Genomic DNA, 14,221 nt, shown 5'->3' on the forward strand with positions numbered 1-14,221 from the left:
CCCCTCCAAATCACGGAAGGGGGCCGAGGCTCCTGGAGGCCATGGCACAGCCGCCCTTCTTTCTCCTCCACTTTCCGGGGCGCCTTCTGAACGTCTCCAGAGGTCGGGAAGTGGGGTGCTCTCAGAACCCCGAGGCTGCTTGCCCTGCGGTGAGAGGCACCTCGGGGCAGCCACGAGCTAAGGGGAGAAAAGTCAGGACGTCCCGAGGCCTGAGTTCCTTCTGGGCTCAGCCACTAGCTCGTTCTGTTCGCCTCTCCGGCCTCAGTTTCCCCGGCTGTAACATGGAAGGCTGGCTTCAGTCTGGCCACCTGGTGGCTCAGAGTGACACTGGCAGATAGATGTCTTCACGCCTGGCCAGTTTCCACTGTCAGGACAGGCCCCGGAGGTTTAAAGGGGAGGAACAAGAGCACCCTAGAGGAGAGACCTCCCAGAACTAGAATGTCTACCAGGGAACATGCACCTGGGGTCTTGAGGCTTCCCTGGAGGAAGAAGGGGGAGAAAGGCTTCCCTCCAGTCCTCGGCCCAGAAGACTGGAGCCTGGGAACCAGGGAGAGGGGGCAGCCAGTGTTCATGACCCTGCAGTCTGAGGGGCAGGTGACCTCAGCCAGAGGCCAGCTCCCAAGGCTGACGGTCTGAGGTCTCATGAGCACAGGCAGCCCGTGCTGTCACGGAGCTTGCACTGGAGTGCCCAGGGCAGCAGGAGGAAGAGCTCCCCGGTGCACACACCACACAGGGCCCAGGGAAGGGCATGGAGCCACCATCCCGGCTCCTGACCTGAACCAGAAAGACAGACTCAGCAAGGTGCCTTCTCTCCATTAGGCCAAATCATATGAAATTGGCTTGTTTGACACTTTTTGACAAACACAACTGGCAAGTTTGAAATGAATCTTTTTTTTTAGAGGTTTTTACTGTAGGGTGCCTGTGCTTGCCAGAGAGAAAGAGAGATAGTGAAAGAGAAAGTGGGAAATCACCTCCTGGGGGGATGGCCACGCAGCAATCCCTTCTCCTCCATTCTCCTCGGGATCCGGGGCACTCATACACATGCGCCCAGTGTGAACTTTAAGACACCAAGTCTGGGACTTGAACTACAGTGAGTCATGTGGGAGTCCAGGGACGTAACTGCTATGCCATCTGCTGGCCCTGCTGTATACATTTTTTAGTAATTTACTTAGGGGCCAGCTGGTGACGTAGTGGTTAAGGCACTGGACTCCCTCTTGGCTGACTGCAGTTTGAGTCCCAGGCCCAATGGCTTGAAGCTCATGCTGGACATGTGTGCATGTGTGCCCAATACCCAAAAGGAGAATGGAGGAGAAGGAACTGCAGCATGACCACAGGGGTTAATTTCTTGCTTTCTGTCTCTCTGATGGGCACAAGATGTGCCCTCTAGCAAAAATCTCTTTTAAAAAAAGCATTTTATTCTATTTATTATTATTATTTTTAAGTTTCTATAGGCCACATGTGCTCACCAGAGAGAAACAGAGGGGGAGAGAGAAAAATGAGAAAGCTAGCCACCAGGTCCGGGACTTAAAGATCCTGACTTGCAGTCAGCCATGTGGGAGTCCAGCACCTTAATCACCACACCACCTATCAGCCCCCTGAATAGATCCTGGAAAAAAATGAAGGAAGTGTCTTTTGAGACTGCAAAGCCTGAAGTGAGTAAATAATAGTCTATTCTTTTTCTGGATTCCAAACTCCAAGCGCACTGGATTCCCATGGAGGAGCCTCTGACCCTCAGTGTAGCCTGACCTGGCACTGGGCAAAGTCCAGCAAGCTCTTAGCTCGGCCTGAGCTCTCTTTAAGAGTTAGGTGTCAGGCCACCCCTAGCCTAGTGGTTAAGGGAGCCGGATCCCACAGGGCCTACTACATTTTGAATCCTAGTCCCTGTGGCTTGAAAACACACAGACTGCCTGTGCTGTGTGCCCGAACTACAGCAGGATGGAGAGCTGGAGGAGAAGAGATTGCCGTGTAACCATGCCACCTGAGGGGTGCTTTCTCCCTCTTTCTCTTTCTCTGTCTCTCTCTCTCTCTGGGGAGTGCATATGCCATCAGGCAATTAAAAAAACAAAGGAGGTATTGAGTGTAAGAAAGACTTTCTATTGCTTGCTTTTCCCAGTCAGTCCATCCCTGAGGCTGGAGTACAGTGAAGTTCACTGCCACCCACCTGGGATGATGGACCCTCTGCTGTTTCTGAAGCACCTTCATTTATCTCCATTATTTCATGATTCCCCCGGCACCCGGGGGAGGAGTACATGTGCAGAGTGCTTCCTCACAGGCACACGCAGTGGCCGTCCTCCCCGCAGCACGGTTCTAGAAGTGTGCTTGCACGGTGCAGCACAGGGCCCCAGGCGTGGGTTTTCCAGGAGGAACTGTGGTGGGGTGGCCATGGCGCGGCCTTGAGAACACTGTTCATTGTGTCCCTCCGTTCTGACTTCCCCGTCCCGAGAGGTCATTCAAATGACTTTGTGATTAAGCCTCTCAGTGAGAATCCCAGAAGCAAATTTCACGAGCTATTTGCATGTCACACCGCCATTAGGTCAAGAGAGCAGCGAGTCAAGGGGGGAACCAGCCGGGTCTGAAAGGCTCTTTGAAAGATTCGGCTTTTGAGAAAGTTCCTGTTGATGTGGAATTACTCCACACTTGGTCTTGCACAGCCTAGAGGCACTTCCTTCTTCTCCAACCAGGATATCTTTGAACACAATCCGTCCCTTTTGGGTAAAGCTGCGAGAGAAACCTTAGAGGAAATACTGAGAAGATACCATTATCTTTCACAGCAGTAACAATAGCAACGGGGCTATTTCCTCCCGGCTGATTCTATCGTCAGTGGTTTGCCACAGCCCCCTTCTCCCCATGCACAATTCAGTCAGATAATGGGCAGGACTGATTCGTTCCACTACAGTATCCATTTTCTTATGTACATGGGTTTTATGACATCATGTGACTGTCGTCCTCAAAAGGTAAACTGAGCCAAAATATGTTCCGAAAAGGAGTAATTTGGGCGTCATTTGGAGGACTGCTTCTGGCAGAATATACTCTACTCGCCCCGCATGTGCAACGAGGTCTTACAATCCTCTAGCAGGTATTTAAGGCAAAAAGCAGAAGCAGAAGGGGAGAGGGAGAAGGGATTATGCCCGACGCTTTGGGACAATCATCTCTGGCTGCCAGGATCGGTAACGAGGCTGGCATCAGCCCAAGGTTGGACTAGCCGTCCCGGGGCAGATGTCCGTGCGTCCGATCGCAGCGGTCTTTGTGCAAGGTTATGGGGTTGTGGTTCTCTCCGAGCTCTTCCAGTAACGGTTCTTTACCAAGCAGGCTAGCGTGAGAAGACACCGACTCCGTGGCCTTCCCTGACTCAAGTTCATTAGGGCTGATAGGAGTTGACACAGATAAAGACATGACGCCATTTGTACTCTGACAACTTTCACATTATATGCTATATATACACACACACACACACACACACACACACACGCACACACACTACAATTGATTTTTAAAAATAATGAAAGATCCCCAGGGTGGGGAACATGCATGTGGAAAGAGGAAGGGCTGGAGCACAGAACTCCTGGGCCCAGAGGCGGTTGGCAAGGTGGTCAAGATGCCGGAGACAGACGGGCAACGTGCAACTCACCAGCCTCATTTCAAGCCGTGCCAGTTCACTGACTTCACTTGTCACTTTTGACTGTTTGTTAAGTATGTTTTTTGAAGAGTTCAGCAAAGTGTTAGTTGATCTGTTTTCATTTGAGCTTTTCATCGACATTTGAAGAAAGGTGTCATTTGTCTCTGCCCCAAATCGCTGCAGTTGCTAGGAAGAGGAGAGGATCCCACCAGGGCCATCTGTCCTGGAAGGAGACTGAGGGGCTGGTGGAAGGGGAAGGCTGGGGGGGCAGAGGGAGATTGAGAAGCAAAGGAGGCACCAGGACAGGGAGACAAAGAGCTGAGGAGACCAAGGAACAGAAAGAGGGAGAGGGGCTGTAGTTAGAGAGACTTGGGCACAGGGAGCTCTGGGCACTGAGGAAGCAGAGGAGCAGGTGCCGGAAGACAGAACAGAAAGTAGAAGTACAAGCAGAAAAGAAAGGAGATCTGGAGGGCGGAGAGTGGAAGTGGAGGGCCTCGGGAGATTAGGGAGCAGAGGAAGGAAAAGGAGAAAGGAAGCAAAATGGAGAAGAGATGGTAGAGAAGGATGAGAAATAGAGATCACAGGTCCTGATTATCCAATTAGAATCAAGACATGGTATCCAATGATAATGGAGAAATGATTATTCCCCATTAGAATATCCTTATTCCTGAGGCAGTATCACAGAATCCATTCCTACGGATGTAAGAATACGCACTGAATGTATTTAAGAAGCATATATCATTATGAGATGTGTTTACACTTACTGAAAGTACTTAAGAATCATATTTTGGGACCAGCAGATGGCATTAAGTTCATGTTGCTGGACTCCCACATGGCTCACCGTGGTTCAAGTCCTAGATCCAGTGGCTTGAAATTCACACTGGGTGTGTGCAGGACCAAAATCCCAAGAAGAGAATGTAGGAGAAGGGATTATGGTATGGCCATCCCCTTGGGGGGGGGGATTTCTCGCTTTCTGTCTCTCTGGCAAGCATGCACACCCTATAGCAAAAATCTCTGTTTAAAAAAAAAAAAGAATACTATTTTAAACATCACTTGATTGACTTTAGCTTTCTTGAAAGTATATCATGGGGGCCAGCAGGTGGCATAGTGGTTACATTGCTGGACTCACACATGGCCAACCATAGTTCGAGTCCTGGACATTGTGACTTGAAAATCACACTGACCTGGTCCTCTGCCCCTCGTGCCCTGCCCCAGTCCTCATTGTGCATGTGTGCCCAAGATTCCAGGAGGAGAATGGAAGAGAAGGGTTTTGGCATGACCATCATTCTGGGGGGTGATTTCTCGCTTTCCCTCTCACTGTCTGTCTCTCTCCAGCTAGTGCAAGTGCCCTAAGGCAAAAAAAAAAAAAAAAAGTACTATCATGGAATGAAATGGGCCAAAGAAAGATTTCTCAATCTTCAGAAATTCCATCTCATCCAACTTAGATTACTTCAAATTTGCAGAGTTAATGAAACAGCTCAGTCTATCAAGATTGCCTAGGTTTGGGTTAATCTCTGAGGTTAAGGCCACGGAGTGACCTGCCCATGCTTTCTCCAGCAGTCACTGGGGGGCCAGTGCACAGTGGCAGCTCACGGGAGATCCACCTGCCAAGGCTGGATTCCCATCCTGACCAGATCACTGAGCTGCCTCAGATGCCATCTCATGACGCTTTTCCAGGTCCTCTGACCCCCACTGCCGCGTTGCCCCTTCATACACCATCAAGGGCATGGGCCGGTCACAAAGCTGGGGTTCTGGCTCCCAACCCAAGGCTTTCCTCAGCCATGGCTGTCAAACAAGCGTGGGCCACTGTTGGCTCACTAGTGCTCAGAGGCCACTGCCTGACCTCCCAGCCTCCGTTTCCATCCGTGAAGTGGGATGGTCGTCCACTCAGCTATTCACACCTACAGTGTTCACTGAGGGCTTCTGTGGACCATCCACTGGCGTAGAGTCCACCATGCAGAATTAATGCGGCCCACGAGAATTCGATGTATCACAGCAAATGGATGACAAATACGGTCTCGGCCCAGCATGCTGGGCTGTAGAAAAGAGGGAGGAAGGCCAGCCCATCTGGTAGTCCCACATGCCGTCCTCCCCACCCCGGCCCCAACCTTCCTGCCACTGGTTCCCAACGACACCTTCCGCCCCTCGCCCTCTGCTCAGAGCCGCAGGACAGTCACTTCCCCTGCAGCAGCTGCCCCATCACCAGCCCAGGCCCCCCACACATGGACTTCCCTCTGCCTCTCCCCATCACCAGTGCCCAGGCACCTCCCATCCTCCCCGGCCTCACAGAAACTCCAGGCTTTGAGCCGGGGGTCGAGCTCACAGGGTCAGTTTCTTCCCCCACACGTACTCCCGGCTACTCCAAGAGGCATGAGTGGTCATGGATGGGCCACATGCAGGGGGCAGTACAGGGCCTGGTGCCCCATGCTGCCCTGTAGTTGGAGAGAGAGGACCAGGTGGTTCTGGTGCCTGGACCCTCCGCGAACAGAGGCCACCCAGGCCTATGTCCAGATTCTCGGTGTCCTGCAAGCTAGCTGTTCTCTCCCCTCCGTGCTGAAGCAGCAGCCTCAGAATGGGAGGCAGGTTGCCCTGGCCATGTGGCCAGGCCCTTTGGAGCTGGGCTGTGAATTCTGAGTCCCAGACACCAGGCTGGCCTGACCCTCTGCCCCTCATGCCCTGCCCCCGTCCTCAGTGGGGTCAGCACTCTCCGTCTTCCCGGAGCACTGAGGCCTCTGCTGACCTGTGTGGCACGGGTACCTGGTGAGCGACCCCTACTCTGCTTCTCCAGGCGGGCCTAAACCTTCCTGTCCCATCAGAGCCTGCCCCCAGGCCCACTGATGCCTCAGAACAGAGATCTCCTTTCTCTTCCTCCGCCCCGCCCCTGGAAGCCAGCCAGTAAGAGATGCCCTCTTCCCTTCCTTCCCCTTCTTCCCAGACTATTTCTCCTGGCCCCCTCTCTGAAGACCTCTCCCCAGTTTGGTACCCAGGGCCGGCTGACTGCTCCCAGGGTCACTGCCTGAGATCCCACAGCCCCTGGGGTTAGTGCTCTGTCCGTGTGGCCTCACTGTGGTCCCTGCTTTCCCTCAGGACAAACTGTGGGGCAGAGGGCTTTCCTTAGAGGCAGCCACGTGAGACGCACACCTTCCCCACAGGAGGGGCATTCGGGTGGGACAGAGGCAGGGCCCAGGATATGTCACCCTTCCTTGTGAACCTGGCTCCTCCATCCTTAGAACCTGTTCCTAGCTGAGGCCCCGGGCCCAGACCACAGGGCTTGGGGAGGAAGCTTCTGCTTTCTGACCACAGTGTCTGGCCTCGCTGTGTTCAGACCCAGACGTTTGCTGAAAACACCCAGCTTACCATTCCTCTTGGGGAGTCTCCAGGGGTTCTCCAGAAGCTTGGAGGCAGAGGGATGGAAATGGAGGCCCATGGGTCACTAGAGGATGGACACCCTAGCCCTTCTGTGTGCTTCACTGTTACACCGAGGACTCTCAGCTCTGCTGACGAGGAAGAAATTCAAGGCTGGAGAACTCTGGCTTAGTAGGCACCTTGGAGGACACCGAGACCCAGGCTTTGCAAATCTGCTGCTCGTGGAATCAATGTGCACAAAGCCTGGTCTCTCGTCCTTCTCATCTGCCGTCGATCACTGCAGTGACTCAGGCCACCCAGACGCCATGGCCACTGTGCCCACTCATGTCCTGGAGGTGGGCCTGGCATGAAAGAGCACCAAGCAGCTCAGTCCTGGGGACCCTGGTGACAGTGCTGCACACTGCCCGGGACGGTGCCTTCTAGTAGTAAGGCTGGCCTCCACCTACTGCTGGTGGTAACACAGCAAACCACAGACACAGTGGCAACTGTCTGGTCGGAGTATTCTTGGCATTGCCACGTGGCTGTGAACCACGGATGTCCCGGGAGCACATGAACCCACTTGATCTCACCAGTATCGGAGCCTCCCCAGTTACTAATTGACTCCCTGAAGTTCAAGAGAGTGATGAAGTAGCTGAGGTGGAAGGTCCTGGAACAAAATCACAGCTAACTGCCCCACCTCCCAGTGGCCCTGTTAGCTGTAAAGGTGGCCCCTGTATGAGGGCCAGCTTCCCCCTCCAGGCAACAGGACTGGCCTCATTGTGAGTGGCAGCAGCTGACAGGACCCTCCCAGAGCCCAGCCTAGTAGGCACCCGCCTGATATGCCTGGGCATCCCCCCTCAGGCAGCCTGGGCCGGTGCACAGCAGACAGACCCTCTGAGCAGCTCCTGCTCACGAGATCCCTCCCCTGGGAAGGCAGGGCCTGGGACTATCCGGCCTCTGCACCCCAGAGCACAGCACAGAGCCTTGCCAGGAGCAAGTGTCTCTTGGCTAAATGAATAAAGGCGCTCATTCAGGGGCGTGGCTAAATGAACTTAAAGGAGGCAGGACTTTTCCTCTCCCCATTTCAACAGGGCCTGAGGGTTGAATTGACAGAAGACAGATGAGCAAGAGAAAAGCACACACGTCCCCCCCCCCCCCGAGAAAAGCACACACGTCCCCCGAGGCATGGGAGCCCTCACAAGGAAATGACCCAAAGACACAGTTAGGGTCGGTCGCTCGTACAGGGAGCTAGACAGTGGTTAGCTGTGAAAGCCAGTAAAGGTGCCGGCCAGGGTGGCTAGTGGGATGGAGAAGTGACTGGGAAAATAAGGGTTAATTTAACCAGGCCAGCCGGGGTGGAGATGGAAAGAAGGCTGTTCCCCTCGTGGGATAGGCCGGCCATCTTCCACATGGGAGTTCCAGTTAGGGTCGGTCGCTCGTACAGGGAGCTAGACAGTGGTTAGCTGTGAAAGCCAGTAAAGGTGCCGGCCAGGGTGGCTAGTGGGATGGAGAAGTGACTGGGAAAATAAGGGTTAATTTAACCAGGCCAGCCGGGGTGGAGATGGAAAGAAGGCTGTTCCCCTCGTGGGATAGGCCGGCCATCTTCCACATGGGAGTTCCATCTCTTGCATTCAAGAACCCGAATGCAGGTCAGAGTGATCTTCCTGCACCTGCTGTTTTGTTTTATTTTTAAAGAGTTTTGCTATAGGGCACATGCACTCACCAGATGGAGAAAAAGTGAGAAGTCACCCCCTGAGGGGATGGTCATGCCACACTTGCTTTCTCCTCCCTTCTCGGGATTCCGGGCATGTACGGACACATGCCCAGCTGCCAGGTTTCAAGCCACCAGATCCAGGACTTGAACTGTGGTTGACCATGTGGGAGTCCAGCACCTTAACCACCACACCACCTACTGGCCCCCTGCTGTTTTCTTAAGTGCCTTCTGTTTATTTGGGGTGGCGGGTTCCCTCCAGGACCAAGGCTGGGAGAGCTCAGAGGCCCGTCTTGCCCGTTCTTCCCAGGTGGACTCGTACGACGTGACGGTGGATGAGGAACTGGGTGAGATCCAGCTCATCAAAATCGAGAAGCGCAAGTACTGGCTGCACGACGACTGGTACCTGAAGTACATCACGCTGAAGACGCCCCACGGGGATTACATCGAGTTCCCCTGCTACCGCTGGATCGCCGGCGAGGGCGAGATCATCCTCAGGGATGGCTGCGGTGAGCAGCTCGGAGCCCCCAGGGTCTGGAAGGTCTTCCCCTCCTCACAGAACCGTATTCATAGGAATAGGAGCACTGCACCCCTGGGTGGGGCACCTGTCAGTGCCTCGTGCTCCTGCAGGAGGTGTGAACTTCCTGGGGTCCTAATAAGCCCCAGGGTGAGGGGCATGGTCCCAGGCCACACCCTCCCTCCACCCTGCAGTTCTACAGAGGAGGGTTCTGCTCTCTTTCAGGTCCCTAGTAGCAAATACCCATGGGACGCACCACTGGCAGGCGGCCTTCCAGTTGTCCACGTGATGACATCACTTTTCAGATTCCCAGACTGTCCCCTGGGGGTTCATGTGGGGCTCAGCTAGGCTCTAGGCACCCCCCCCACACACACACACACACAGGCCTGGGGAGGGACCGAGTGAGCTAGGAGCATCCCAAGTGCCAACTCTCAGGGGCCATGGGAGACCTAGAGCTCATAGAAGCCAGATCTTAAACCCGAAGTTGGGAAAGGCTCTGTTGAGTGGTTCATCTGTGGCCCATGTGGGAACAGGTGAAGTGGCTGGGGTCAGAAGATTCGCTACTATAGTGGTTCTTCTCCATGTGTCTAGCACCTGAGAGCTCCTTGGCCCATATCTCCACATAGCATCTATTTTTTTTTATTATTATTAATTTGCCAGAAGATTCACACACTTGCCAGAGAGATGGGGGTGGGGAAATGATGGGGACGTGAGAAAGTAACCCCCATGGTGAATGGTCACGCTGCAATCCCTTTTCCTCCATCTCTCCCTCCCTTTGGGATCTTGTATTTCAAGCTGTCACGTCTGATTCTTGAACCACGCAGTCAGCCATGTGGGATCCCGCTGCCTTAACCATGCCCCTGGCTGGCCCAATATCTCATTCTTAGGGGGGGATTTTGAATGTTTCCAACACAAGTTATGACCAGTGGTTGCGAGGATGGGTGTGCTGATTATCCTCAGTGAATCATCACACATTATATTCTTGTGCTATAAAATCATTATACCCCCACAATTAAGTACAATTATTACACGTTCATTTCAAAAGTCTTTGTATATCTCAAAAAAAAAAAAAAAAAAGCCTCAGTTTCCTCGCAATAAGATGGGGAGTGTTCCGAAGCTTAATTGAGATGGGCAGGGCATCAGAGGATGTCCGAACACTGGACACAGTTCTTCCTCTTCATCTCTTCTCACACATGCTGTTTCCCCACAGCGAAGTTGGCCCGAGATGACCACATTCACATTCTCAAGCAGCACAGACGTAAAGAACTGGAGACACGGCAGAAACAGTACCGGTGAGTTGTGACATCGGGCCAAGTGGTCATGGGACCGTGGTTTCCTGCCATGGGCCATGCAGGAAATAAGCTCTCATCACAGCATAGGGCAGTCACGCTGGTAACTCCCTGAGGCACCAGCTCCTGGTGGAGGCACCTCCCCCAGTCTCACTTTACCTGCATTCCAGGCAGAGATGCTGAAGAGTTGTAGGGGAAAATAAATAAATAAATAAACAGGATAGTGCACATAGGACGATGGGGCACCAACAGCTTGAATTACCTTCGTGTCCTCCCACTTCCGATCATACAGATTACCTCTCACTTTTTCTACCTTCTTTCAATAATTCAGTTACAACAGTGAAACGTAATAGGCAACAAAATTGAAAATCTATAGCTAACTGGGCAAGAAAAAAAGAGGACCCAAATGATTAAAGTAAGAAATAAGAGAGGAAGGCCATTAGGGCACAGCAGTAACACAATGCTCTGAAATCCTGAACCTACTCAGGAAAGTCTTGGGCCACATCCCAAGGGCTCTGTGTGCACACTGGGCTCACGCTCACATGCTCATGATCCAGGCTGGCTGAGGCGGGCAGTGGGTCATGGCACGGAGACCCATTTGGTGCCTATCTCTCTTCTCTCTCCTTCTTTCCTTCTCCCTTCCCCTTTTTAAAAGGAATAAATATTTAAAAAAAAATTGCCAGAGGGTACATTCACCAGAGAGAGAGGAAGAGAGACAGAGAGAAAAGAAGTGAGAAAGCACCCTGCATGGGGGTAACACTGCAGTCCCTTCTCCAGCTCTCCTTTCAGGATTTTGGGCATACACACACACACACACACACGCACACACACGCACACGCACAGCATCATTTTCCAAGTCACTTGTCCAGGACTTGAACTGTGCAATCAGCCATGTGGGATCCAGCCACCTTCACTATGCCACTGGTTGGTCCAAAATGAATACATTTTTTAAAATAATCTTTTTCAAAAGAAGGGGGGAAAATCAAAATTAAAATGACTACAAAGAATACAATGAACACCTATATATAAAAAAATTAGTTGACTTAGATGAAATGCATAAATTAGTTAACAAATTAGCATAATAATTTACTTAACCACCCAGCTGACTGCGCATTTAAGAGTTTTATAAGTTTTTCTTATTCCTATAACAGTGTGAAAATCCTTATATATGAAATTTGTTGTTCATTACTAAGTATTTCTTTAAGATAGGTACCCAGAAATGAAATTACCAAATCAAATCGTGAATGTTATTAGTATACATTTATAAGTTTATCCTCAAAAATCTTTTACACGTTTTCATAGCAGCGTTTACGTATTCATATTTTCTTCTTGGTAAAGGCATGTCTCATTTCTTAGATCCTTCTCCTTCCACATGCTCAGATCCACTGCAGTCCACAGGGTGAGAACTCTCCCCACTGAGAACGCAACTGCCCAGGCTCAAAGCTATCTTTACTCCAGCTTCCTTTCCATAAAAAAATTGTAATTAAATTTAAAAAATAAAATTCCATGCAACAGAATAAAGAAAAGAAATGGACCAAACAGACATGTCTAGAGTAGCTCCAAAGCATATCACCCAACAAATACAGAATATACATTTTTCAGCAGCACATGTAACACTTTCTAAGACTAACTACATAATAGGGCACAAAATAAGCCTTTACAAATTTCATGGAACAGAAATCCTATCAAACATCTTCTTTGACCATAATGGAATTACACTTGAAATCAACAAAAAGAACTTTCAAATATCCACTAATACATAGCATGTTCCTCAAGGATTTTGAATCTACTGAGGAAATCAAGAATGAAATTTAAAATTTTCTTGAAACAAATTATAATGCAAATACATACTCCAAAATCTTGGGATATAGTGAAGACAATACTGAGAAGGAGTTTATAACAATGAGTACTCACAAAAAATAATAAGAGAAAGACGGCAAGTAAACAATTTAACAATGCATCTCATGGAATTGGAAAATAAAAAACAAGTGAAATCCAAAAAATGATAGAGGAGAATAATAAAGATCAGAGCAGAAATAAATGAAGAGAACAAAAGAGCAATACAAAAATCAACAAGATAAAAGCTAGTTTTTTGAGAGGATGAACAAAATTGATAAACTATTAACTAGACTAGTGAAGAAAAATAGAGACAAGACCTAGATAAATAAATTAGAAGTTAAAAGGGGGATATTACAACAGATATGACAGAAATGCACTGATCATAAGTGAATGCTATGAGCTGGAAAATCCAGAAGAGATGGACATATTTCTGGGTAAATGTACTATATCAAGATTGACAGGATAGGGACTGGCAGGTGGCATGGTAGTTGAGGTGCTGGACTCCCACATGGTCAGTCATGGTTCAAATCCCAGACCTGGAGGCTTGCTTTCTCACTTTCTCTCTTTCTCCCTACTCTCTCATCAAATTAAAATAAATGTATAAATAAATAAGACAAAATAAACAATCACTTTTTTTTTTTTTAAAGATTTACAGAATCAGGACCAGCAGAGTTAGTGTAATGGCTATGTTGCTGGACTCCCATGTAGTCGACCGCGGTTCACCTCCTGGACCTGGTGGCTTAAAACTCACGCCAGGCGCATGTGCGCGAGTGCCCAAGATCCCAAGAGGAGAATGGAGGAGAAGGGATTGCGGCGTGGCCATCCCCCCGGGGGGGTGATTTCTCGCTTTCTGTCTCTCTGTCTCTCTGTCTGTCTGGCGAGCGCACACATCCTAATAAAAAAAAAAAAAAAAAAAAACAACCCTCCAAAAAAAAAAAAAAAGATTTACATAATGAAGGTCATGTTACATTTGTTGTTTTGCATATGTTGAACCATCCTCAGGGATAAATCATACCTAGTCATGGTGTATAATCTTTTTAAAGTGCTGTTGGATTCAGTTTGCTAGTATTTTATTGAGGATTTTTATTTATATTTACCAGAGATATTGGTCTATAGTTTTCTTTTTTTGTTGTGTCTTTGCCTTTTTTTGGTATCAAGGTGATGGTGGCTAAGAAGAAATGGAAAGTCCAAATAAACTAATAACAAGTGACAAAATTGAAACAGTAGTAACTAGTCCCCCAACAAATAAAAGGTCAGGTCCAAATGGCTCCACTGCTGAATTCTACAAGTCTTTTAGAGAATTAACACCAATTCTCCTCAAACTATTCCAAAATACACAAATGGAGGAAATCCTCCCAAACTCATTCTATGAATGCACTATCATTTTGATATTTAAGCATAAAGCCCCAAATCATAAAATTACTAGAGAAAAATACTAGAAAAACACTTCAAGACATTGAAGTAGGCAAAGATTTCTTAGATAAGACCCATAAAACAAAGGCAATAACACCAAAAATAGATTAGTCGGATTACATCAAGCTTCTACTCAGTGAAAGAAACAATAAACAGAGTAAAAAGCCCACAGAATAGGAGAAAATATTTGCAAACTATTCTTTGGATAAGGAATTGAAAAACAGAATGTATAAGAAACTAAACAGCTCACCTTTAAAAGGAATTTATAATCCAATAAAAAAATAGGTAATTGATCTTAACAGACAATTCTTAATGGAAGATATATATTCACATATAAATGGCTAAAAAGCATACGAAAAAATATTCAACATATCTAATCATAAGGGAAATAAATGCAAATCAAAACCACAATGAAGTATCACTAACCTTTGTCAGAATGGTTATGATAGAAAAACAAAAACAAGTACTAGCAAGGTTGTGGAAAAGGAACC

At 49.1% G+C, this 14,221-nt stretch overlaps 1 protein-coding gene across 2 annotated transcripts in view; it reads left to right on the forward strand.

Annotated features, from left to right (window-relative positions):
- ALOX5 (arachidonate 5-lipoxygenase) overlaps positions 1-14,221 on the forward strand; it is a 40,955-nt gene that overhangs the window by 885 nt on the left and 25,849 nt on the right. For both annotated transcript variants that reach the window (XM_027771510.1, XM_027771511.1), the window contains 2 exons: positions 8,983-9,181; positions 10,400-10,481. In XM_027771510.1, the coding sequence (XP_027627311.1) occupies positions 8,983-9,181; positions 10,400-10,481 (281 nt within the window). Of the gene's footprint in view, positions 1-8,982; positions 9,182-10,399; positions 10,482-14,221 lie in introns of those variants that run through there.

Source organism: Tupaia chinensis, unplaced genomic scaffold (assembly GCF_000334495.1).
Source record: "Tupaia chinensis unplaced genomic scaffold, TupChi_1.0 Scaffold000217_1, whole genome shotgun sequence".
Classification (NCBI taxonomy): domain Eukaryota; kingdom Metazoa; phylum Chordata; class Mammalia; order Scandentia; family Tupaiidae; genus Tupaia; species Tupaia belangeri.